The sequence below is a fragment of the Dromiciops gliroides genome, chromosome 5 (assembly GCF_019393635.1).
Source record: "Dromiciops gliroides isolate mDroGli1 chromosome 5, mDroGli1.pri, whole genome shotgun sequence".
In the NCBI taxonomy this organism is placed as follows: Eukaryota; Metazoa; Chordata; class Mammalia; order Microbiotheria; family Microbiotheriidae; genus Dromiciops; species Dromiciops gliroides.
The window spans coordinates 222,253,281-222,279,159 of NC_057865.1; the positions used below are offsets into that span (position 1 = coordinate 222,253,281).

A 25,879-nucleotide genomic window follows, 5' to 3' on the forward strand; every position below is an offset into this window, starting at 1 on the left:
AAAACGGGGATAATAATAGTACCCACCTCACAATGTAGGTAAAAATCAAGGTTGTGAAGATCAAATGAAATCATATTTGTTTAGTAGAGTACCTAGCACATAGTAGGCACTATATAATTGCTAGCAATTAAGTTGCACAGAAGCACATTTAGATTTGATGCCAAGAATCACTTCCACACAATAAGAGGTACCCAAGAGTAGGATAAATTTCTTCAACAGTTCCTTTCTTTGGAGGTTTTCAAACAGGGTGGACAACCACTCATCTGGTATGTTAGAATGGGGCTTCCTTTGTCACTGAGATTCCTTCCAACTCTCAAATTCTGTGATTCTATGATATGTATTTACACATCTCATCTCATCTGTAAGTTCCATGGGGCCAAGGACGTTACCTTACCTAAACTTTGCATCTTCCCCAAGAGCTACCACTGTGTTTTACACACAGCAGGCAGAATAATAAATGACCATGAAGTGAAGTGAACTGAACGGAGCAGTGTCCCCTTCCCTAGAGCTCTTTTCCAGAGCTCAGATCCCACATCCCTCCACACCTCCCGTCTCCCTCTTGTCCCACTGCCTATTTCCTTACCTTCAGTTTCTGTGGGTTGGGATTGTGATTAGATGTGCAGTTGCTAAGCCCTGAAATGTTGGTGATGTAGAGGAGCTGCTGCTTATCCAGGGCCAGCGGGCAGCTGAGCTTCAGTATCCCTCTGCTGATGGAGCTGGGACCCTGGTTGATAAGCTGAGGAAAAGAAGAATGGAGCCATTAGTAGGGGATGCTTCAGTCCTGGTACTGACCTCAGCTCTGGCTCACCTTGATCTTGGCACTACTGACCTGTACGTATTTCTAAGTCCCTCTATCCTTTACCCCAAGATTACTTATTTCTCAACTTCTTGCAGTCTGACTTGTTGACACTTTGCTGAAATTGCTTTCTATAAGGTCACCAACAACTTCTCAAGGCTAAATCTGGTGGCCTTTTCTCAGGACCCATACACCTTGATCACTGCAGATTTTAATACTCCTGACCATCCCTTACTACAGAATATACCCTTTTCCCTTAGCTTCTGGGACATTGTCTCTCTTGGTTTTCCACTTACTAGTCTGATTAGTCCTTTTCAGCCTCCTTTGGTGGTTCCTCATCTACCTCCTACTCCTGAAACTTAGGTTTCCTCTAAGGATTTTTCCTGAGCCTCTTTCTCTTCTTTCTCTACCTAGTGAGCTCATCTGCTCTCAGACAAAGTTTGAGTGTCATCTCTACAAAGATAACTCCCAAATGTATATATTCAGTCTTTTAAAAAAAATTATTGTGTTTTTTTTTAGTGAGGCAATTGGGGTTAAGTGATTTGCCCAGGGTCACACAGCTAGTAAGTGTTAAGTGTCTGAAGCCAGATTTGAACTCAGGTACTCCTGATTCCAGGGCCAGTGTTCTATCCACTGCGCCACACCTAGCTGCCCCTATATACTCAGTCTTTTTTTTTTTTTTTGGCAAGGCAATTGGGGTTAAGTGACTTGCCCAGGGTCACACAGCTAGTAAGAGTCAAGTGTCTGAAGCTGGATTTGAACTCAGGTACTCCTGAATCCAGGGCCGGTGCTCTATCCACTGCGCCATCTAGCTGCCCCTATATATTCAGTCTTAATCTTTCTCCCAAATTCCACATCATTAGCTGCCTGCTGGTTATCTCTATCTATCTATCTATCTATCTATCTATCTATCTATCTATCTATCTATCTATCTATCTATCTATCTATCTATCATCTACCTACCTACCTATCTTTCTATCATCTCTCTCTCTATATATCCATCTATCATCTACCTACCTATCATCTATCAATCATCTATCTATCTTTGTCTATCATCTACCTATCTACCTACCTACCTATCCCATTGGCATCTCAAACTCAACATATCCAAAACAGAACTTCCCTCCTAAATAGACCTTGCAGGTCTATTAGAGAGCAGGAAGAAACATCTCTTTCTGCTGACCATAGTAGCCCAAGCTACCTAGGAAGCAGAGGCTGATGGTTTGCCTGAGCTCAGGAATTCTGACCTGAAGTGAGCTAGGCTGAGGGTGTTTCCACCAAGTCCGACACCAAAAATGACCCTTAGGAGGGCTGGGAGTGGGGCATCGGTATCCAGATGTCTAAGCAAGAATGAGCCAGCCCCAGTCAGAAATGGAGCAGGGGGGCAGCTAGGTGGCGCAGTGGATAGAGCACCAGCCCTGGATTCAGGAGCACCTGAGTTCAAAGCCAGCCTCAGACACTTAACACTTACTAGCTGTGTGACCTTGGACAAGTCACTTAACCCCAATTGCCTCACTTCAAAAAAAAAAAAAAAAGAAATGGAGCAGGCCAAAGCTTCCATGCTGATGGTCAGTGGTAGAAATAGACCCAGACGTGCTAATCCTCCTTGAACACCCATTGACAACCTCCCTGAGCCTCAGTTTCCTCAACCATAAAATGAAAGTAATACACCTGGGCTGCTGGTCTCTCATAACTGTTTCCAGAAGGTCAAATGAGACAATGTTTCCATGGTTTTTTCCTTTGCAAACTTTAAAGTGCTACAGAAATACCTTCTTCTCTCTCACAGCCCCAGCCCCTGCAGGAAGCCATCGGTGCAGTGTCCCAGCTCTACTGATTCCTGGTATTTGTCCCGCCTCTCAGTTCCCAGGGCCCCTACCCTCCTTCTGGTCCCCATGGGTACTTTGTAGAATTGTGCTGGATCTCTCCCTTGCCCTCTCTTGTTCCCCCAATGAAGGCAATGTGCCACAGTCTCTCATTTCTGACCAGCAGCCACTAGTCCTTGCCTCTCCTTTTGCCTCTCATCCCCCTCCAGTGTCACCTCCACTTTCCTGTGTGCCATTCATAGGATGACAAGACTCAGAGCTATCAGATATGTAGAGATCATCTCAAGTCCTAAGCCCTCACTTTAAAGATGGGCCTCAGTTTTCTCATCTGTAAAGTGAGAGGGCTGCATGTGAAAGACTTGAGAACTCTGACCGATGCCAATGCAAAGACCGACTATGACTGCAGAAGACTGTCAGTAATAGTGTCTCCTGATAGAATTGGGGTAGGTTCAATATATATAGTCAAGGTGGGATTTTGTTTTCCTTAATTATGTGTGTTTGTTACCAGAACTCATTTTTCCTTTCTCCTTTTCCTTTTTTAATAGTAGGAAGGTAGGAGAATAGGGGGGAGATGGAGAGGGAGGAGGTAGGGGAACAGTGAAAGAAAAGAGGGTCATTCAGACATTTGTTTAAATGCCGAGCAGAGAACAAAAGGAAGGCCAAGACAAAGCAGAGACTGACAGAATAGCTTTGAATGCTACAGGTTGAGCTCCTATGCTTAAAAAGAGTAAGAAGGGGCAGCTAGGTGGCGCAGTGGATAAAGCACCGGCCCTGGATTCAGGAGTACCTATATTCAAATCTGGCCTCAGACACTTGACACTTACCAGCTGTGTGACCCTGGGCAAGTCATTTAACTCCCATTGCCCCGCAAAAAATTCCCCCCAAAACAAAAAACAAACAAAAAAAAGGGGCAGCTAGGTGGCGCAGTGGATAAAGTACCAGCCTTGGATTCAGGAGGACCTGAGTTCAAATCCAACTTCAGACACTTGACACTTACTAGCTGTATGACCCTGGGCAAGTCACTTATCCCTCATTGCCCTGCCCCCCCTCCAAAAGATACTAAACAGATACCTTCTGTCTCACGTACAATCATCTTTTTCTGTTCTACTGTGTGTGTGTGTAAATGTCCATTTGATTTGGTGTTTGTTAAGTTCAAAATAAGAATAAAATTTTTAAAAATCGATAGGGTGGGATTCAACAGTCTCTAAACTCTCCATGGAATTCTGATTCTTCCCTGGGCTTCTCTTCTTCTCTCCCCCTCCCTCTGCCAGCCTCCCTTCTATTTCTCCCTTCTCACCTCATAGACGTGGTGGACCTCAGGGCCAATGTGGTTCCCTTCTATGGGCGGATCTTGGGGTTGCCAGCCGCTCATTGGGAATAGCACCGTCTCTGGCTTGGACACCCTGGGGGGAGAGAGAGAAGGGTCAGTGTGGATCCCAGATCCCTTTGGAAGGTTCAGCCCAGTGCCCAAGCCAGATCCCTAACCATGCCCCTGTGACTAACCAGTTCAGGGAGACCTGGGCCTGAGCCTCCACCGAGAGCAGGAAGGAAACCACTTCACTCTGAGAGTTATTGAGATTCTTACTGCAGGACAAAGGACAAAGAACAAAGAAGGGAGGGGAAAGAAAATAGAAGATTGTGAGCCAGGGCAGAGAGGCCTTTGGTCCAACAGACACTCTCTTCCCCTGCTGGGTCTCTCTCCTCTCCTCCTACCCACAGGCCCTGGCCCCGTCCCTACCTGTGAATCTGGAAATCAAACTGGATGGTTTTCTTGTTGTCCCGGAGATGAGGGACAGTGAATCGAAGGCCCCCCCACAGCTGTAGCCAGAGAGAAGGAAGGAGGGGTGGAGACTGGTCAGGCTCAAAGGAGAGAATTATGTAAAACCCTTTGCAAACCTCAAAGCATCATATAAACGTCAGCAAATGTTCAGCTCAATCCCTTTTCTTTCATCAACCCCACTCTCCTTCCTGTCACTCTTCCTTCTCCTTTTCCCCTCTCAGCTGCTCAGGCCCCCTTCCCTCCCCTGGCTTTGTCCCACTCCAGACTAGTCAATCAACAAACATTTATTAAGGGAGCCTGCCTGAAGAATCCTATGCTGGAGCCCCTTCACTTGACTCCACTCCATTCCCAGATCTACCCCTCCCCTGGCTCTTGTCACCTTTGACCCTGACCCTATCGTCCTCCCACTCACACTGGCTCCAGCCTTCATGGGGTTCCCGAGGTCACAGACAAGTTGACGGCTCTGGTTCACAGCAAAGTAGTCACAACTTAGGCTGGAGAAATTCTATGGGAAAAGAACAGCAGCACTGGCACTCTCTCCAGTTCTCTGGGTGGGGGGTCCCCAGCCTGTCCTGCCTCAGTCACCCCAGCCCCTTCCCAGCTCAGGCTTTCCCAGTTATGAGACCCACACATCCCTTCCCTTTAGCCCCACTCACCCCGGGGTGGCGGACCAGTCCTGAGTACTCAGCCTCTGGGGGGGCAGTGACTCGAAGCTCAGCCTCGTAGGCCCCTCCTTCTCCCAAGTTCTGGGCATGGAAGGTCAAGTTTAGGGCGTTCTTGTCACCCAGGTATACTTGAGTCTGATCCCTGGCAGGAGGGAGGGTGGCAGTGTCACACATTAGGGCTCAAGGGTCAAGGAAAAATTGCCCACATTTTGGCAAGAGACCCAGGCCCTGCCTCACCAGCCCTAGAGCAGGACCAAACCAAGCCAGCTCCCTCTTTTCACAAACGAGGAAAATTTGCCTCCATGAAGGGAAATGGGCCTGCCCTAGCCATCCTGGGTGGAAGAGCCGGGACTCTCTTTGGATGTTACCCCAAGGGTGCCACCTCTGGCTCAGAGCATTCCCTCCCCCAGTGACATGCCCCCTCTTCTCCAGACCTGCAGGGGTGGGGGGACCACACTTTAATAAGCACTACTCTAAGGGGACAGCTCCCCCCCACACTCCTCCCATTACTACTGCACTCAACTGCAACAGACTTCCTTCTGGGTAAGGAGCATCACTCCACCCCAACATCCACCCAACATGCCCTGGGGGCCAGAACTCCTGTTTATGGCTCTGTTGGGGAGAACTATGCATGGCATCGTACATTTAGAGCTGGAAGAGACCTTGGATGTCATCTGCTCCACTCCTCTCATTTTACATATGAGGAAACCGGTGAAACAGCTTGCCCTGGCTCACAAATGTCAGAGGCCAAACTTCTAGCACCCACACTGTACTCTCTCCTCTTTCCAAGCATCCTGTCTCCAAGTCCTTCTAAGCCTTTCAGCAGAACCCCCTTCTCCATTCCCAGGACCAAGGTGTTAGCTAGAACTGCCCTAGCCTCTGCCCCTCACTTTCCAAGCCCCTTGAACACAGAGAGCCTCGGTCATCTGGGCACTACGGCTTCAACCCCACTTACCCAAACACTTCGAGCTGTAGGTCAGGCACACAGATGTTGTCCTCTCCACAGTCCAGAAGGATCTGAGCCTAAGGAGGACAAGGAAGGAGGAGGGAGAGTTTGGGATATGCCCTTTAATTTAGCCCCTCTCCAGAAAAACCCGGCCCTGTCCTCCCATGGGCTACCTGTAGGCGCCTCCCCCTTCCCAGAATGCCATCTTCCTAAACTCCAACTCTTCCTTCCCATGGCCTTCTTCCTCCTCTTCCTCTCATCACCATCACCACCAACTCCAACACCATCATTAAATTATATATAATTTATTATAATAAATATATAACATGATATATTCTATAATAAAATTATATACCATACATTATATAATATGATATAACATAGTATAATTATAATTGTGTATGAGATGGGTTTTAATAATTAACTGGTTATAGAAATAAGAATAATCGTAACTGACATTTCTATGGCACTTTACAAAATACTTTACATAGACATGGTGTCCCCAGACAGTCTTAGTGCTTACAGTTTTACTAGTTTATAATTGCACTAAGCCTCATGGGCCACCCAGTTTTCTTATTTGAGTCTCACAAGAATCCTGTGAGTTAGGTACTACAGATATTACTATCCCCATTCTACAAAATGGGGAAAACCAAGGCTCACATAGTTAAGTAGTAGAGTCAGGATTTGAACCCAGACCTTCCTGGCTCAAGAGACCAAATCCCTCCATTTCCTGTTCCCTTCTTCTTCTTTTTTTTTTAAGTGAGGCAATTGGGGTTAAGTGACTTGCCCAGGGTCACACAGCTAGTAAGTGTTAAGTGTCTGAGGCCAGATTTGAACTCAGGTCCTCCTGATTCCAGGGCCGGTGCTCTATCCACTGCGCCACCTAGCTGCCCCTGTTTCCTACTTCTCACCTGCTCCCTGTAAAGGCTCTGCCCCCTCTAATCCCCTAATCCCCTCATACCTTATCCTCAATTCGGTTCTTGCTCTGGTAGTGTAGCACTGGATGGAGGCCATGGGTGTCTGGAGGTGCTTTGGAGTCCAGAGAAAAGTTGAGGGCAATGTGTATTGGGGAGAGTTTGTCTCGAAATTCAGACTCATTCTGGGGACAATAGTGAAAGGCATTGAATAGGGATGGGAGAGTTGTGGACCCAGCTCCGGGTTACAGGGAACAGCTCCATCCTTCTCACCCCACCCCTGCCCCTTTTCCCTTCCCATGCAGCCTGATGTCGAGCTGGGAGACTGGGCCTGGGTCCACGTAGGGAATGATTCCAGTTTTCGTGATTGGACCTTAGGATCTTTCCCTTAAGCACAACCAGTCTATGTAGCCTATTGTGAATGTTGTAAGGCCTTTGGAGACTTGATCTTCAGTGTATTCCAGTTGAAGGAATATTTCTTCTCCAGAATCTAAGGATCCCAGACACCAGTCTTCTGCTCCCCTAATCCCTTCCCATTACAGTAGTCACTCACCACCCCCACCAACTGTTCCAAGTATCTCTGGGTTATTTCCTTACCTCCCTCATGCAGAGGTTTTGGAGTTTTTTTGCATCCACTATCCCTAAAATTTTGTCCTGCCCTCCCAGAAGAAGAGCCCAAGGGTATCCATCTCCTCTAACTCCCACCCAATGAGTAGGACTCTGAATGGGTGTGGTCATACCCGAAGGTAGATCTTCATTTCCCGACAGTCCTCATGGGCTCCATTTTGGATGAGTAGGGTCTGGGTGTAGGATGCCTGTTGTGAGGCCAAGAATAGTGCCCGGCGAATGCCCCCTTTCTGCTTCTGCCAGTCCAGCTGAAGTTCCACAGTGAAACCTAAACAAAGTAGGGGGAGGGGGAGTCATTGGACCCAGGAGTCCAGCCCTCTAGAACTCATCTCTCCTCCTTCCTTCCCTACTTAGAAGCCTGGTTTCTTTTCTTCAACTTTACTGGCGAGTTTTCTTTTCTTTTTTTCCCCCTTTTTTTGGTTTGTTTTGGGGGCTTAGGGAGGCAATCAGGGTTAAATGACTTGCCCCAGGGTCACATAGCTAGTTAGTGTCTGGGCCAGATTTGAACTCAGGTCCTCCTGACTCCAGGAACAGCACTCTGTCCACTAACTGATTTTTTCTTTCTTTTGGTAGGGCAATGAGGGTTAAGTGACTTGCCCAGGGGCACACAGCTAGTAAGTGTCAAGTGTCTGGGCCGGATTTGAACTCAGGTTCTCCTGAATCCAGTGCTGGTGCTTTATCCACTGTGCCACCTAGCTGCCCCATTAGCTGATTTTCTTAAAGACATAGGAGCTATTTGTCCCCTTGCCTCATCAGAGGCAGCTGGTGGCACAGTAGTTAAATTGCTGGGCCTGGTTTCAGAAAGTCCCAAGTTCAAGTCTGGCTTCAGACACTTACTAGCTGTGTGACCCTTGGTAAGTCACTTAACCATTATTTGTCTCAGTTTCCTCAACTGTAAGGGAGGTAATAATAGCACCTATTTCCTAGGGTTGTTGTAAGGATCAAATGAAATAGTATTTGTAAAAGTGCCTGGCACATAGTAGGAACTGTGTAAATGCTTACTCTCCTTATTTCCCTCAATACTTTGCAGTCTGCAGCCTGGCTTCTGACCTCATCATTCAAGTCAAGCTGCTCTCTCCAAAGTCACCCATGACCTCTCAATGGCCAAATCAAATGGCTTTTCTCCCCCTCATCCTTCTGGCTTCTCTGACCTTGTGTATCCCCCTCTTCTCCTGGATCTTTTCTCCTCTCAGGATTTTGGTGGCATTGCTCTCCAAGTTCTCCTCCTACCTCTCTGACCCTTCCCCATCTTCTTTTCTGGATTTTCATGCTCACTCACTGTGAGGATTCCCTTAAGGTATTATTCTGGGTCCTCTATACCATCTCACTTGGCGATTCCATCAACTCCAGGATCAGCTCTCAGATCTATTTATCCAGCCCTAACTTCTCTCTTCACTTCCAGTCTTGCCTACTGGACTTCTTAAACTGAATGTCCCTTGGACACCTCAAACTCAGCATGTCCGAGTCAGTACTCATCTTTCTTCCAGAGTATTCTGCGCTCCTTGGCCTTCCTGTAAGTGGGGAGGCCACCACCATCCCCCCGGTCACCCAGGCTCACAACCTCTGCTTCTCACTTGGACTCGCTCTACATACCTGGACTGTTGCCAAGTCTTGTCATTTCTACCTTACAGTATCTCTCACCTAGTTCCCCTTTTCTTTCTCTCTCTCTCTCTGTCTCTCTCTTTTTTGGTGAGGCAATTGGGGTTAAATGACTTGCCCAGGGTCACACAGCTAGTAAGTGTCAAGGGTCTGAGGCTGGATTTGAACTCAGGTCCTCCTGGATTCAGGGCCGGTGCTTTATCCACTGCGCCACCTAGCTGCCCCTCTCCTTTTCTCTTTGCTTGGTTGGACCCCTATCACCTCACACTGGGAGGTTGGTTTCCCTGCCTCAAGTCTCTCTGAACTGCAATCCATTCAGCTGCCAAAGTGATCTTCTGAAAGTGCAGTTCTGATGACCCCATCACACTCTTAACTCGAACTCAACAACAGTATCCACTAGAAAGTCCTTTGCTTGGTTTCTAGAGCCTTTTACAACTTGTCCCCTTCCTTCCTTGCCTGCCTTCTTGTGCTCTTTGTATTCTGGATCATAATCCAGCAACACTGGTCTTCTTTTCAACCACTGATTAAATATTTATTAAGCACCTACTATGTGCCAGGCACCGTGCTAAGTGCCGGGGATCTGGAAAAGTTGGTCCCTGTCCTCAGGGAGCTTACATTCATCTCCTTGTTCCATTTCTTGGCACTGGCCTGGAATGTTCTCCCTCCTCAACTCCATTTCCTGGCTTTCTGCTAGACTCAGCTCAAATCCACCTTCTCTAGGAGGTCTTTTCTGGTCCCCTCACTTCCATTGCCTTCCTTCTGAGATTATCCCCCATTTACACTGTAGATATGCCGTAGATTAATAGCTGTTTACATGTTGTCTCTTCCATTTGAATGTGAGTTCCTCAAGGGCAGGAACTGTGTTTTACCCTTTTTTGTATCTCAGGACTTATCACAGCGACTGGCACACAGTCCGTGTTAAATAAATGCCTGTGGACTGACCACCCTTCTAGGGCCCTAAGGGACTCTCACCAATGGAGTCTGGGACGTGCTTTCCAGAGGCGTTAAGACAGAAACTCAGGTTGATGCTGGGGAGAGATAGGAGATTGGTAAAAAAAGATGGACTCTGTCTACAGGCCCACAATCTGCCCAGTTCCCTGCCTCCAACCCAGCCCCTTGCTTGTCTCCCCAGTCCCCAGGAGCACAACACTGACCCAGGATCTCTACCTCCACCCCCACCCCAAGGCATAGACCCAAGGGTCTAGTCCTCCCAGAACTGGTTCGACTCCCAACCTGGGCCCAGGAGAGATTTGCTCCCCCAGCTACACACCAAGACATGGGGTTCCCCTCCAAGCTGCAGCTCCGTTCCTCAGGGTTGAACATGGCAGGGAAGATGGTGAGGGAGGCACTGGCCGAGATGATTGGGCGGCCCCTGGTTGGAGTATCAGGGTCAGAGGGAAGAAGAGGAAGATCTGTAGAGCTCTACCTTGTTCCCCAGCCCCTTGAAAACAGGGCTTCAGAAGCCTAGACTTCTTGGATTCCAGCCACTTCCCACTCAGCTTCTTGGACTCCCAAAGGTCCCAAAGTTTTCCCATGACCCTCATCTCCCTGCTATACCTGTACACAACAGCCTTGTCCACACCAAAGGCCCCCACAATCAGGTCTGCAAGAAAACCACACACGTACACACAGAGAGTGAGTGAACCCTGAGCTAACATCTCTCCTGGGAACAATTGACCATTTACACAGTAACATAATGGAAAATAACAAAGGAGGACACCAGAGTACGTGACACACAGACCAATTGTGAATTCAGGAGATAGACAGAGAGCATGCCCTCCACTTTTCAGCAGAAGGGTGGTACACTACAGATGGTGAACCAAGCATACATTTTCATACATGAGCAATGCATTCATCTGTCTGGCTTGGGATAGAGACAGCTAACAGGAGCCTCTCCTTGACCCATGTAGAAGACCACCGTCTCTGCATCTTAGAGAATTGCCCTGAGCACGGAGAGGTTAAGCAATTTGCCCAGGGTCACACAGCCGGCATGTGTCACAGTTAGGATTTGAATCCATGACCCCGAGGTGTTTATCTTGTTTTGGCTGTGCTTGTTTGTTAGGGGAGGACAAAGATTACATAGGAGGATCAGTGAGACACCATAAAAAAGGAAATGCACATCAAGTTTTTTACAAAGAGATTGTCATTGAGGGGCCTTAGTGTTCTCCTAAACTGAAATCCTCAGCTTTCTAAACACAATGGAGCCTGGGCTGGGGGTGTGGCCCTCTGGTGGCCATAGCTGAGATTGCACTCAGAGGCTGATTTTCCTCTGTTGGAAGAGGTGATGGGACATGGGGATGGTTCATTTGACAAAGAATCTAAGCGTCCCCTGGTGGGTGTTTGGACTCAGACGTGAGGGAGAAAAGGATCCAGACATCAAGTAAAGGGAGTATCTTTGCATTCACCTGGATATCCATTGTTATCCAGGTCTCGAGCCCCTCTAAGAGCGAAGCCGAAAAAATCAGGGGCATGTCCCGGTTGCCAGAGGGGTAGCAGCACCTGGGAGGGTTTTGTGCCCAGCCCTTTGGAGCCCCCTGGGTACACGAACACCACTCCTTGCTGTGTCTGCCCCCCAAATGGGGCTCCAATGGCGACATCTGAAAGATACACATGAGGATGCCCTACTAGGTCCATACACGGCTGCCCAGATTGGCCCTCAGTAGTGTCCTTAGACCTCAATGCCCACTCTTCTGTCCCCTTACGACCTGGCCATCTGGCTCCTGGGTTCCACCTAGACCCTCAGACTCATTTCCTTTGAATTCAGACATTATAACTCCTCAGAGAGAAGTGTTCATACTCTTTCCCCTTTCCCCTTCATTGCCCTTAGAACTAGGTCTTTACTCATCTATCCACATCTTTTTGCCATCCAGGGAAACAGAACTCCACACTCCAAATCGCAGGCACCCAAGCCCCCCGGTTCATCCCACTCTCCACCAGATTCAGGTGTCTGAGCTCTTAGTCTCTCCAGCTCAACTCCCTCATCTTCCTCACATCCAAGTGTCCAGGCCCTCTTCATCCCAAGGCTCTCACCATTGTAGCCATCCTGATCCAAGTCTCCCAGGGGGGACAGGGAACTGCCAAACCGTCCAAATTCATCAAGTCCTGTGAGGGTAAGGTCGGGCGTAGGCTCCATGCCTGATGGGCGCTGGAGGTAGATATATACTCTACCCACTTCCTGAGCTTGTCCATCAGCCGTCCTATCCATTAGCAGTGGGGCCCCCACTAGGAGGTCATCCAGCCTGGCCAGGGGGGAAAAATCAGGATTTCCTGATCCCTCATTCCCGGCCATCCCCTTCTGTCTGAGCCAGGAGAAGCCAGATACCCAGGGCTGAACCAGAGGAACTCAGGGGTTTGTCCTCAAGTCTTTACCTAACCTTTTTAGATCCCAAGACAGGAAGAAACTAGCAATCTCTGCTCCCTCTCCTAAATCCCAACCCCATACCTCAGCCATAACTAAGTCAGGACAGCTGGGGTTGAGCTCCAGGGTACTGAAATTTAGTGGCGCCAGAAGCTACCACAGAATGGCCCCTCTTCCCCCAGCCTTAGACTGATCTGCAAATGTGCTCCTGCCTGCACCCCCACCCTCCACTCCTGCTGGACCAGCAGCAACTTTACTCATGCCAGGGTCTCAGATGGTAGGGACCAACGTCCCATGGTCTCTGTCTCCCACCCACTTTTATGGTACTTACCCAGGCCCCAGAAATACTAATGTTCTGCCCCTTCTTTTACTTACCCATCCCCATTGACGTCTGTGGCAGCAACAGCATAGCCAAAATAGGAGGCCATCTAGGGAAGGGGATAAGACTGGGCAATAAGCCAAGGGGCATTACGGACTTGGGGAGGGGGCAGGAGGTTGTAGGGAGCATGGCAGGTTGGGGATGCGAGCAAAGGGTTGGAAAGTTGTCCTCACCTGTTCCCCTGAGAAGTTGTAGAGCGACTGGACATCAGAACCATCGAGGATGGTGACCTGGGTGATGAGAAGAAATAGCGGTGTTGGTGCGGGTATACACAATACTGGGACTTCTAGCCCACCCAAAGTTCCCTGGAAAGACTGGAGAAGACTCACGGGACAGACACCCAGGCGTTGGCGAGAGCCATGCTGTGACAAAAATAGAGTTGAGCCTGGCCTCTTTCCCAGGCTGAGATCAGTATTTCCAACTGTCTGTTGGACATTTCCACCTGCATGTCCCACCAGACCCTTAAATTCAGTGCGTCTGGAGCCGGACTCATTTCTTTCTCCTTTAAACCTGTGCCTTGTTCTAATGTCTATTTCTGCTAACGGCACCGCTGGGCTTGAAACTAGGCCATATTTTACCCCTGAATCAACCTAGTCACCAAATTCTGTTAATTCTCTCTCTACACTAGTTGTTAGATCACTGAATGTCAGAGCTGGAGGGACCCTTAGAAATGATCTGGTCCAATCCCATCCTTTTACAGATGAGGAAATTGAGGCCCTTTCTTCTAACAGCCACCACCCTAGTTCAAATCCTTGTGACTGCTCACCTGTACTGTTTTAAAAACTGGTCTCACCCCCTTGTTGCCAGATTATAGCATCATAAATAACAGGATTGTAGATTTTAGAGGCAGAAAGGATCTTAGACATCATTTATCTCCTTAGACAAACAAGGAAACTGAGGCCCAGAGATGTCAAGTGACTTGCTCTGGATTCTATAGCTTAGTAAGTGTCTGAGGCAGGAATCAAAACCAGGTCTCTCTGACTCCAAGTGTATCAATTATACCAATCTTAGCCTCTAAGATGAATCTTCTTAAAGCATAACTAATTATTTCACTCCTTTATCCCCAGACCTTCAATAGATTCCCACTGCCTACTGGATAAAATTCTGACTCCTCATTTACCTTTGGGATTTTATTTCTTACTATTCCTGTTCACATACTCTACACTCCAGTCAGATAGGACTGTTGGCTTGCCTTTCTCCATCTCCATTTTTTTAAATGTTTTATTTAGAAATAACATTAAACATTAATGGAAACAACTAAACTAGCTTAGTAACCATTTACATCAAAATAACAAGACATGTGGAACCTCTTTTCATCTTTGCTGATACCATCCCATTCTTCAAAGCCCAGCTCTGGAGACATCTGATGGAGACATCTCTGCTTCCTCCAGAGTAAAGTGATTTCTCTCCCTACTTTCTCTCTCTCTCTCTCTCTCTCTCTCTCTCTCTCTCTCTCTTTTTGGTGAGGCAATTGGGGTTAAGTGACTTGCCCAGGGTCACACAGCTAGTAAGTGTTAAGTGTCTGAGGCCAGATTTGAACTCAGGTCCTCCTGACTCCAGGGTCGGTGCTCTATCCATTGCACCACCTAGCTGCCCCTCCTACCCTCTGTTTATAGCTGCTTGTGTGCATTATCAATCCCCCTCCCACCCTGCTGGACTGTTAGTTCTTTGAGGGCAGAGAATATCTCCTCAGCCCCTAGCACGGTACCTTGCACACAGCAGGCACTCAATAAATGAGTGAAATGTGGAAATATGTTGAACCCGATTGTACTGTATAACCTATATCAGATTGCTTGCTGTCTTGGGGAGGGGGGAGGAAAGGGAGGGAGGGAGAAGAATTGAGGACTCAAAACCTTAAAAAAATGAATGTTGAAAACTATCTTTACATGTAAGTGTGGGAGGGGGGAAATAAAATACTATTAAGTGAGAAAACAATACTATAATATAAAAAACATAAAAAAAGAAATGAATGAGTGAGTGAGGGAAGGAAGGAAGGAAGGAATGATAGAGAAAATGGATCGGATAGGGGGAGGGCCAGTAGGGGTCTTACATAGCCATAGGTGAGGTTCCCTTTGGGTACTCCAGCCACAAAGTCTGCAAGCAGGAAAGAAAACATTTTAGGGAAGGAGGAGAAAAAGCATTAGAGGCCTTAATCTTTGCCTCTTCCAGGTTTGACATCCATAACCCCTCCCACCTTTATCTCCCACAATCCTGGGCTGCTGACATTCTTACCCTCTGTGCCATCTCTGTTGAATTCACCCACAGCCACTGCATATCCTGTGGGACACAATGGGCAGGACCGTTAAGAGTTTTCATTCTTAGGGGTCTCCTCTGTGTCCCCGCTCCCCACTAATTCCCACCTGGCCATCTGGGTTGTGAGAGTATTGACTTAAGCTTTGAATACCACTACCCTAACAGTGCTGTGTAGTGGTGGTGCAAATACTGTGCCCTTTTACAGATGGGAGAACTGAGCTTCAGAGAGGCTGAGTCACTTGCTCATAGCAATTTCTGGAGCTAGAATATGATCCTAGGTCTCTCCTGATTCCAGCGTTCTTCCTACTCTACCAGGGTGTTTCTCTTGCTTCTCAGTAAGAATAGCCAGCATTTATATATTGCTTTAAGGTAGTTTGATTGGATCCTTACAACAACACTAGGTGTAGATGCTATTATTATCATCTCTATTTTACAGACGAGGAGACTGAGGCTGAAAGTGGCTAAGTGACTTGCCTAGGATCACGCAGTAAATGTCTGAGACAGGATTTGAACTTGGGCTTTCCTGACTTCAGGTCTAACAGTCTATTTACTTAGATATCTAGCTGCTTCTAGAGTAGGCTCTCCACAATCAGCCTGTCCTAGGAATGGAGTAGATAGATGCAAAGGCCTATGGGGGGAGTGGGAGGACCAGAGCTCCAGGATTCTCATACTATTCATGGAGCAGGGAGAGGAGAAGCTGCGCCCACCCAACCCAGGCCACACTCCTCACTCACCCAGGTAGCTGTCATCGTAGGTAGAGCTAGCTTGTCGGGTCTGCAACTGCCCCCGAACTTCAGTGATTAGATACTCTGGGTAATAGGACTCTGCAATTTGCTCCTGGGTAGCCGACAGGATCTGCCCTGGATGGAAAAGTGAAGGCAGGAGGTAGGTAGGGACAGGGTGGAGCAGAGAGGGGAAAGCGGGGAAAGCTGGAGGGAGTTCAGTACCAGGGACAGGACACCCAGTCGGACAAAGGGGCTGAGGGACCACTGGGCAAGGGTCCGAGTTAGGGGTCAGGTCTCACCTTGCCAATAGTAGCTCCCAGGTCCTCCCAGCAATACACGTCCTGTCTGTGTGGGCAGAGGGATGGGTACAGAGGTGGTGAGATGAGCTCAATGCCTGTGCCTACCCTGCTCATGCCCTCCCTTCTCCCAGCTTCCTTACCTTGGTAAATTCTGCACTGAAACCCCCTTGGCAGTAACCCTGCCCGGTGGCAGAGCTAAAGTCTGCAAGAAGAGAGGAGGTATGGGTTAGCGGAGGAGGGAAGGGGCTACGTGGCCAATGGAGGAGGTGAAAGGGAAGAGGGTGAAACTCCCTCACTGTACAGAACAGGAAACTAAGGCCCAGAAAGGGGAAGGGATTTGTCCAAGGTCTCAAAGGTAGGTCTTTTGACTCCAGAACCAATATTCTTTTTTTTTTTAATTTTTAATATTTTTTTTTGCAGGGCAATGAGGGTTAAGTGACTTGCCCAGGGTCACACAGCTAGTGTCAAGTGTCTGAGGCCAGATTTGAACTCAGGTCCTCCTGAATCCAGGACCGGTGTTTTATCCACCAGAACCAATATTCTTTCCACTGCTCTAGACTGCTTCCTACTCATTGTAGAGCAGGTTTCAAGGATATGCTGACCCAGGTCTGTCCCATCTCTTCTCCCCCCACCCCCAAGTCATGCTCTGGTTCTTCTCCCACACCCCCCATACCTGAGCGGCAGGGTGAGTATTCCAGGAATCGGGTGAAATTGTCAGTAGAGAGGTAGCAGGTGCCCACTGGGTCACTCAGGGGTTCCTTCTCTGTGCGCCACCTATACAAGGGGGCACAGGCCTGCGGGCACCAACAGGCACTGCTCAGCCAGGATTCAACCCCCTTCCTAGCTCAGCCTGGCTCCCACCCTACCTCCCTGACATGCCCACTGTGCCCCTCACCAGGATGGAGGAACCGTGAGCTCGGACTGTGGCCCCAAACCACTGCAGGGACTTATATTCCACAGGCTCCTCCCCTTCAGGACTGGACAAGGATGACTCCAGGGGCCGAGAGCCTGAGAGGGAAGGGCAAGACAGGCATGAGGGAGAAAAGCTTGGGGCCCAGAATTTCACCACTCCTCTGTTTCCACTAGAAGTCTCTGCCCTCTGGCTGGGGATCCCCAAGAACTTTCTAGCCTTAGCCCTCCTTGAGTCACTGGCAGCCAGACTGGAGGAAGAGGATCTCTGAGACACAGTTTCCTAGTCTGACTCAGCCCTCCCCACTCAGGGATTTCCAGAGTTGCCCTCCACGCTTGCCTTGATTCAGCCAAGCCGTCCAGGGTTAGGGTTGGGAGTCTGAGGATTGAGAGGCAAGAAGAAATCCCCCGGGGAGGGGTCTGTGCAGCTGGACCCCTCCAACTATTTGTGCCTATTTGTCTGTAAAATGTTTATCTTATATATTCATACATTTTTCTATCTCTGTATATTCATATAGTATATATTTGTATATATACTGGGCCCTGTGGTGGATATGAAGGTGAATAAGGCACTCTCTGCCCTTAAGGAGCTTACAGATGAGCAGGGAAGATAAGACATTTGCAAATAATTACAAGAAGTGAATGAGTATAAGGAGTGTAAGTGCAAGGAGAGTACAGAGGAAGGATGGTCCAGCTAGGGTAACTTGTGAAGGCCTTCAGGTGGCATTTGAGCTAAGCCATAAAGGATGGGGAGGATTTCTAAAGGGCCAGCAAGTAATGGGAATAAGAGTTGAAGGTGAGGAAGGAAAAGGGGAGGGCATGAAGGAGTATACTAAGCAAAGGTAGGGAGGTAGGAAAGCATAGGATGCCTTAGGGAAACCAAGTCTTCAGGGAGAGATGGCTGAAAGAAACATAAGTGAGGTAAAGGTTAGTCATAGGAGATAAGCCTGGACAGGTGAGTTTTAGAGTCAAATCATAAAGGGAAATAGGGAGCCACTGAAAGCTTTTGAGTAGGGGAATAACATGATCAAAGCAGTGCTTTGAAATTACATCTGAGGGGCATGAGAAAAGTTAGCAGGGGGAGAGCCTGGAGACAGGAAAATAGCTTAAGAGGCTGTGAGAAATAATGAGAGAAGGGGTTGGATGCAAAGAGAAAATTCAGGGCAGCATTTATTAAAGTGCACTCAGTCAACACTTCTACTTTTTCTCCACCTCTCTCCCTTGTGTCTTTGTCTCTTTTAGCCTAGCTCAGCCCTTTCTGTATCTCTGCCTCACCATCTCTATCCCTCCATGCTATCTCTTTTCTGTCTCTGATTCCTAGCTAGTGACTCTAGCTCTTTCCTTATATGCTTATCTCTTGTCTCTTTGGGGATTTCTCCTAAATTTGCATCTCCGGATTTCTCACCTTCCTGTTCTCATCTCACTTTGTCTTACTCTCTCAATATCTACTTCGCAACACTTCTCAGTTGCCTCCCCCTATCATTTGTTGCCAGTTGATCACTTCGATTGCCTCATTCCCTCATCCTCTTGCTGACTGTCCCCAACTAGCCCTGCTCCCGTGGCTCTCCTTGTTCCTGTCCCTCTCTCTCGCTGTCTGGGTCTCTTGTCTCTAGCCTGGCCTCCCTGAGTTGTGGGTGATTCAGGGGAAATGAGAGCCACATGTTTCTGAATCATGCCCGCCCCGCCTCGCGAAGGCTGGGCCGGGAACACATCGTCAGTGCCACTGGCAGAAGCCACACAAGGAGCCAGGGAAAAGATGAGGGGCGGAAAGGAGGAAGGGGATGGTTTCTCCCAGCCTGACCCGATACACGGAACCTAAGGCATCCACTGGCCTCTGGCTCCCCTCCCACCAGCGCCTGCTCCCTAGGCTAATCTGGCCCCACCCCTTCCCTCAGGCCCCATTCTCTCGGCTCATCCTCTCCTCCCCCAACTCCACCCCCTTATCAATCCCCACCCAAGAGCCGCCCCCTTTTCCCGGCCCCAACCCCCATTACCTTTACTGTCGAACTCAATGGGGGTACATTGGGCAGAGTTGGGGCCCCAAGGGCAGAGGTAGACGGCGCCGCCCTGCAGGACCCCTGGCTGGCTTGTGTTGGCCTTGGGAGCACCTACCAGGACACTGACCCTGTGGGAAGGGGCTAATCAGGGGGGTGGGGCAGCTCCCCAGTGCTGGCGCCCATCTTCATCCCCCTTCTCCCTCCCACTTCCTGTCCCTTATCATCTCTAAGTCTAAGAACTTTAGCACTGAAACAGACCTCAGAGATCGCGAAAATAAGGGGGCTCGAGTCTAACTTCCTTCTTTTAAAAGAACAATTCATTTCTCTAATGCTTTGCCATTTACAAAATGTTTTTTAAAAATCACCCCCACTTTACAGAGGAGGAAACCGAGTCCCAGAGAAAAGAAATTCTTTGCCAAGAGTCATACAATTAGTTGCTGGCAAGCCAGGAATCAGAGACAGGCTTTCTGACTCCTAGTCCCAGACTCTTTGTACTATATACTACCCGGTGTCCTTGGCCCCATCTATTCTTATCCCACCTTCTTCCCGACCCGGTCCCCCGACCCCTCCCTGCAATTTCCCCTCTCCAAAGCCTTTGTTCCTTGATCCATCTCCTGTGATTTGAGACCTCATGGTCTTCTAAGGTAAGAAAAACCCAGGAGTCCAGACCCCGGGGCTTGGGAGGGGCAGGTGCCCACTGGGTGGGTATTTATATCTTGGGAGATGCCACAAATGCCAGAGTCACAAGCTGGATGGAGCCAAGCAGTCCCCATGTGCCGCTGTCACTAACCTCTCCCCCTCCCCCCAACATACCTTCCTCCTCTTCAACCCTCCCAGTCCCTGGTGCACTCACTCCCTCCTCCAGAATTCCCAGAGGGAATCCAAAATTCAATTCCTGAAAAGGAGAAAGGGAATGGCTTTGGGGACCAGGGTTGTGCAGGACCCACTCTCCCCTATGAATTGTCTCTCCTCTTACAGGACACCCAACTCTCTGGCTTCACCCAGCCATGAGTTGGGTCTAAATTCACTGACACCTCCGCTCACCCTCCTGAAGCCAAAACCCCTCCCAAGGCCTGGATCCATCCAGGCTCCGGGCCTAGGGGGAATGGGAGGAAAATGTGAGTCCTGGAAATGGGAAAGGAGGGAATACAGAGAGAGGAGCTGAAGTGAAATGAGCAAAGGGCTGCTTCTTCCTCGCCCGATTTCGCTCCTCACTGAGCTGGTTTTGGGGGCTCGGACTCCTCAAGGCTCCTTTCCCATCTCAACCACTGGCTGTGTTTCTGCCTTCTTCACACTCCACTGCCAGGGAGGCTTGTGTCCACCAGGACCTTTTGTGTTCCCAAGGGGCCAGAGGTTGTACCTTCATTTGGATTCGTTCCCATCTCCTAATGGGGTGGGTGACAAGGGACGGTGGTTGTGGTCAGAGCAAAGAGCTCTGGGGAAGTTTTCTGTTTTCCCTTTCTTCTCTCTCTCCTTTCTGAAGTGAGCTCCTTCGTCTCTTCTTGTCTGTCCGGATTCACTGGTCTGCTGGCCTGCCAGCCTCTGCCAGCCTCTGTCTGCCAGTCTGCCTGTCCTTCCTCCTTTGTGTCTCCATCCCCTCTTCTGCCTGTCCCTCCTTGTCTGTCACCATGTGGCACTTGGCTTTGTCATCCCCACCCCCTCCCTGTCACCATTTCCCCCCTTTTCTTCCGTGTTTCTCCTGGTTTCTGGCATTGCCCCTTTGCCTCTTCTCCTCCTGTGCTTGGTCCATGCCCACTCCTCTGGCTTTGTTCCTGTTATTGCTTGTGTCTCTGTTTCCTCACTCTTTGTTCTCCTAGCTCTCCCTGCCTCATCTTTTTCCTTAAGGTCCAGTTGCCCTCCCAGGACTAAGCAGTGAGTGACTCATTCCAAACAGGCAGGCTGCCTTCCTTCCTGAATCCAAGTCTGGCTGAGGGGCAAGATCCTGGTACCCAAGATACCTAGTCCTGGGTCCAGGGAGAAAAGTACAAGTCCCAAGGTGCATTGGAGCTGTGAATAGAGCCAGAAACGAAAGCTGGGGCAGCTGGCATTGCCTAGGGAAGGGGCTAGGAGTCGGGATGTGAGCTCAAGGATGGCAATGAACAGATAGGAACAGAGGGTGAGATAACTGGAATTATGGTATAGGGAGACAGAGGGGTAGGGCAATAAAGGGGGATGGAGGAAAAGGATGGGGGGGGTGTTTCAAGGAGAGAAAATATTTACTACTGGTTGTTTCCTGTTTCCAACTTCTCACTGCCCCATTTGTCTCCCAACCTTTCTCTCTCTTCTGCCTGGATCTCTTGGGCTTTGCTGCTGGAGTGCTTGGCGGCATGACTAAGGGGCACTTTAAACTATCTTTCAGTAGAACCCTGGAGCCATGCCCTCTGAGATGAGTGTTAGTTCTGGCATGAACTCAGGCCCGGATTCCCACAGAACTGGCACCTGACTGGCCAAAGAACAGGGCGGGCTGGGGTTGGAAGTCAAGCCTGGGCCATACCAGGACACAGGGTCTGGATCCATGGCCCATTGAAGTTAAAGGGTGGGTGATGAGGCCTCTCCCCTACAAATTTATTCAGCTCCTCTACTATGTGGAGCAGCCTAACCAGAGAGGGCTTCAGATGCACTGGCAAAGACAATTTGGGACGAGGCAGGAGGGAGGTGGGTGGGCTCCCTAGCCAGGGTGCGTCCTGGGGCAAAGCCTGTGATACTCAGGGATGGAAGACCAAGGTTGGGATGACCTCTTGAGGTCACAGAATGACTCAAGTATGAAGTCACTGGGTAGTCCCAGGTCCTTTTGCCCCTTCCCAGCCCCACTCCCTAGCCCCTTCCTTATCCCAGATCCTGCTTCTTATCTTAGGCCCCCAGAACTCCTGAGTTCCCAGGATCCGACATAGGAGAGATCTTACAGCCCACCCTTCCCACTCCTAATTCACATATCAGGCAAATGAAGCCCAACAGACCAAATGACTTGCCCCAGGTCCCCCAAGTTAGTGGTGCCGTTTTCAGGCTAGAACCCAGGGCTTCAGACTTCCAGTCCAGTTCTCTGTCCACTTTAACACAAAACCGCGTCTCTCCTCTCTCACCAGTCAAGCTATTGATTAACAAGCCTGTTCAATACAAGGTTATTTATTGTTTGACTCCATTGGCCCGAACAAGGTCAGGAGACTGGGCAGCGTCCAGGGAATCTGGATGTCTGCCTCCCTGAGGACCCATCAGTAACATTAGCCAGCACTTGGTTGGATCTGGGTCCTTGTCCCAGTCCTCTAGTCCCTGGAGGTAGGGCTTAGGAGCAGAAGTCTCCCCAATAAAGTGTGGAGATGACTGAGGCAAAGAACAAAGGAGCCTCAGCCCAGGCCTGATCGCTATCCAGAGGGGAGGGAGCCAGGACTCCCAGCCCCCAACCCTACCTCTAGGACATTCCTCGGGGTCCAGCAGGAGAGAAGACCCCGGGGATGATGGGAGGGGGGATATAGGTGAGAGAGGGCAGGAGCCATCTGGTTCTTCAGGAGAGTCAGGGGCTAAAGGGTGTGTGTCCCTGGGCTAGAAGAAGACAGGGAAGAGGGATGTGTCGTCATGCTCTGAGAAGGGGCTTTAGAGAATGTCTGAGAGAGGTGGAGAGGCAAGAAGAGAAAGTCATTTCCTTGGGGGTCGGGCTCTCTTGGGGTGAGTCCTCCTCTTCCTTTCTCCTCTGACCCCGACAAGGAGCCCTAATGTCCAGCTCAGCCTTTTCTCTTCTCCTCTACTTTATAGCCCTTCTTCAAAACACACCTGGGAACTATGGACCTCACTGCCACCCCTTCTCTTCCTAGAAGAAGCCAGGTGTTAAGCTCTCCTTCCCTCATCTCTTCCCTTGGGCTCCAGATATAGAACTTCCCAGCTCCTCCATTGCCTTTCTTCCCTCCCAGCAGAATCCTGGCCACAGGGAAGTGGCTCCCTCTCTCCCTGCCCCACTGGAGATGTGGGGGGGAGGATGGGGGGGCTGGGGGAAGTCGGGCCTGGCTGAAGTCCCAGGCCAGGGTGATGCAATGGGGTTTGGGCAACAGGCCAGAGGGGAGGTGGGGTGGGTGTGGACCTCAACTAGCCCAGAGCCAACAGCTGGGGCCTAAGCATCCCCTCTTCTTTCTCACCCTCCTTTCTCTTCCTCCTCATAGACACCAGGGAAGCCCCACTTAAGGACACCAAATGGGATTAACTCTTTCTTTCCCAGGAGCCTGCATGACTGTGTGGTGGAAGGACTCTATGCCGTGCTCAGTGAGAAGCCAGGGGCCAGGGGAAAAAAGAGTCCTTGAATGGGGGCTGGGGGGGGGGGGCACAAGTCTTCAGTCAACACCTTTTCTTTAAATCTCGATAAGCAATCCCAGACTCTTGTCCTCCTCAATCGCTGAGAAACCATGCTCTGATCCACACTTGCAGAGACAAGATAAAAACTCTGGACTTCTCCACACCCATCTCTGGTGGGAGGCAGGAATGGAACACGATGGAAACGTGTTTGGAAGAAGATAGCACGTTCTTCTGGGACCGAGGGTCTGGGTACTTCATGTCATCTTGATAGGTTGGAAGGGAGCACCCCTCCCCAAAGGGACCCCTACCTCCCTGGAGCCCCTCTCCTAGGTTTCCTGGGAAGATAGTTGTCTGGAACCCTAGTTTGCCAATGGGGACCCAGGAGTCCTAGCCCCAGGTCCCGCTCCCACTGTTTGGTTACAGGAAATCAGCTTCTTTTCTTCCTCCGGAAAGTGAGAGGAAAAGGGAAGCTGCCTCCCCCGCCCCGCCAGCCGACACATACACACTCATATACACACATACCCGCCCGGGGCTGAGCCCGCCCCCTGCCCAGGCGCCTCCCAGCGCCCCAGGTCTCCGCTGAACACCCCCACTCCAGCCTACGTCCTTTTGGAGCCGGGCTGTGCTAAGGCTCCGGTGGGCTGGGGTTGGAGGGACGTGGAGGAAGCTCTGGGGTGACAGGGCAGAAGAGAAGGCGGCAGTCGCCCCGGGATCTGCCGGCAGACTGGCGAAGTGGGGAATAAGGGGGGTTAAGGAAGGATCCGGGCTCCCCACCCTCAAACCGACTGACCCCTCCATCCCAGCCCTATGCCGCCGCCGCCACCACCCTTCCCTGCCCGGGCCGCCACTTCCTGACTCCCCCCCTGGAGTTTTCCTCACTCTCTGGCTCCGACCCTCCACCCCCAGCACAATGGCCCCGTCTAACTCCAGGTCCCCCGGCCCCGCCACAACAGACTCCTTGGCCTCCACTGCCCCAGCTTGGCCACCACCCCTCCTAGCCGCCCCCAAATACCAATTCCTCGGCTCCCTCCTTCTCCCCACCCACCATTACTGGCCCAGCCCCGACCCCCTAGCCCAGCCCGGGTCAGACTCCTGCCCTGCTTCCTCGCCCCCCTAACCTCTCCAAGTTCCAGGCTCTCCGGACACTCTATGGACCTAAGTGTTCTCCAAATTCAGCCCCATCTCCCCGCATCCCTTCCCCCCGCCCTCCCCATCCCATCGCAGCCCCGGGGGATTCCAGGCTCTAGCCCCACGTTTTCAAACTCTTTCCTTGGTCCTTCCAAACTCGTACCCCATTCAAATTCAACCTTGGTGCCCCCCACGAACCCCAGTGCTGCCCCTCCCCCCAACACACACACACACACACACATATCCTCCAGCCGTCCAGTCATAGCTCTCCAAAATCCGCCCTGGTCCTAGCTCATTTGGCTCTCACTTTAACTAGAACCCTGCCCCCCCCCCCCCCCAGCCTTAGTCCTTTCGGATTCGAGCCTTCGCCTCCTACAGTGGTCTCCCCAAAGTTCAGCGTCAGTTCCTCCTCCCCAGTCCCGGCTCCCCTAGCTCCAGACCCTCTTGCTTCCAAACTCCAGCCTTGGTCCTTCCAAAGTCTAACCGGATCCCTCCATCCTCAAACTCCAGCCGTGGTGCCCCCGGATCTCAATTCTGGCCTCTCCAAACCCCTTCCACCACCCCCTTTTCCAAGTGGGCCAGGGCGCCAATTCTCTGCCACACTTACCCTTCTGTCCCCGGCCGATAGAACTCCACAGAGAAGCCGAAGAAGGATCCCGTGGGTCCGGTGAGCACGGCTGGGGCCTCCCCGTCCAAGTTGAAGCCCCCGACTCCAGACTGCAGCAGCAGCAGCAGCAAGAGCAGCAGCAGCGGCGGGCGGAGCAGCAGCAGCAGCTGCAGGAGCCGGTGCCGGGCCCGAGGGCCCGAGCGGAGCAGCCGAGTGTGTAACAGAAACCCAGGAGTCCGACTCCCCATAGCGCCCAGTCTTCCCTGTCCTGGGGCCACCGACCCGGAGCCGCTTCCTAAACCTCCCAGAGACGAATGACTCAACTTGGGGAGGAGTTTGCCAAACTCCCGGTTGAGCCCTCCCCCCGCCGGCCCGGGGGGCGGGTAGGGGGGCATTCCTGGGTCTTTGGAACGCAGAGCCCACGCCCCCCACCCCGCCGAGGTGGGGTTCCTCTTTGCTCCCCTGTTCCCTAAGCCACCCAGTGGAGCTGGCCTGGTGTGGACTGGGTTAGACTGGGTTTGAGCTCTTCCCCCTCCCCTTTCTTGCTTCCCCCTCTACTCCCTCCTCCCCCTCCTCCTTCTTCTTCTACTCCTCCTCCTCCCCTCCCCTCCAGAAGTAGAACGTAAACGCACAGGAAAAGGAGTAGGAAAAAGAGAGAGGAGAATTTCCTAATGAGGAAAGGAACCACCTCAGGAGGGTAGAGGGAGCCAGGGCGGAGCGGGGTGGGGATGAGGGGGCCCCCCTCTAATCTTTTTATCTCGATTTCCGGGGCCTCCCTTCCCATCTCCCTCAGGAT

At 50.7% G+C, this 25,879-nt stretch overlaps 1 protein-coding gene across 2 annotated transcripts in view; it reads right to left on the minus strand.

Annotated features, from left to right (window-relative positions):
• Positions 1–25,506, minus strand: part of ITGA5 (integrin subunit alpha 5) — a 34,795-nt gene extending 9,289 nt beyond the window's left edge. Inside the window, exons 1-25 of one of the 2 annotated variants that reach the window (XM_043968496.1) lie at positions 25,084–25,499; positions 19,068–19,198; positions 17,060–17,172; positions 16,838–16,958; positions 16,305–16,366; positions 16,165–16,210; positions 15,875–16,000; positions 15,120–15,164; positions 14,938–14,981; positions 13,061–13,117; positions 12,884–12,936; positions 12,181–12,389; positions 11,556–11,747; positions 10,708–10,753; positions 10,421–10,522; positions 10,123–10,178; positions 7,665–7,819; positions 6,972–7,109; positions 6,020–6,087; positions 5,056–5,206; positions 4,812–4,904; positions 4,358–4,437; positions 4,123–4,203; positions 3,917–4,022; positions 584–736 (exon numbers count right to left, since the gene is read on the minus strand). In XM_043968496.1, the coding sequence (XP_043824431.1) occupies positions 584–736; positions 3,917–4,022; positions 4,123–4,203; positions 4,358–4,437; positions 4,812–4,904; positions 5,056–5,206; positions 6,020–6,087; positions 6,972–7,109; positions 7,665–7,819; positions 10,123–10,178; positions 10,421–10,522; positions 10,708–10,753; positions 11,556–11,747; positions 12,181–12,389; positions 12,884–12,936; positions 13,061–13,117; positions 14,938–14,981; positions 15,120–15,164; positions 15,875–16,000; positions 16,165–16,210; positions 16,305–16,366; positions 16,838–16,958; positions 17,060–17,172; positions 19,068–19,198; positions 25,084–25,478 (2,823 nt within the window). In that variant the 5' untranslated portion in view covers positions 25,479–25,499. Of the gene's footprint in view, positions 1–583; positions 737–3,916; positions 4,023–4,122; positions 4,204–4,357; positions 4,438–4,811; positions 4,905–5,055; positions 5,207–6,019; positions 6,088–6,971; positions 7,110–7,664; positions 7,820–10,122; positions 10,179–10,420; positions 10,523–10,707; positions 10,754–11,555; positions 11,748–12,180; positions 12,390–12,883; positions 12,937–13,060; positions 13,118–14,937; positions 14,982–15,119; positions 15,165–15,874; positions 16,001–16,164; positions 16,211–16,304; positions 16,367–16,837; positions 16,959–17,059; positions 17,173–19,067; positions 19,199–25,083 lie in introns of both variants that reach the window. The other variant, XM_043968497.1, reaches the window with a different exon arrangement.
• Positions 25,507–25,879: the final 373 nt, after the last annotated feature.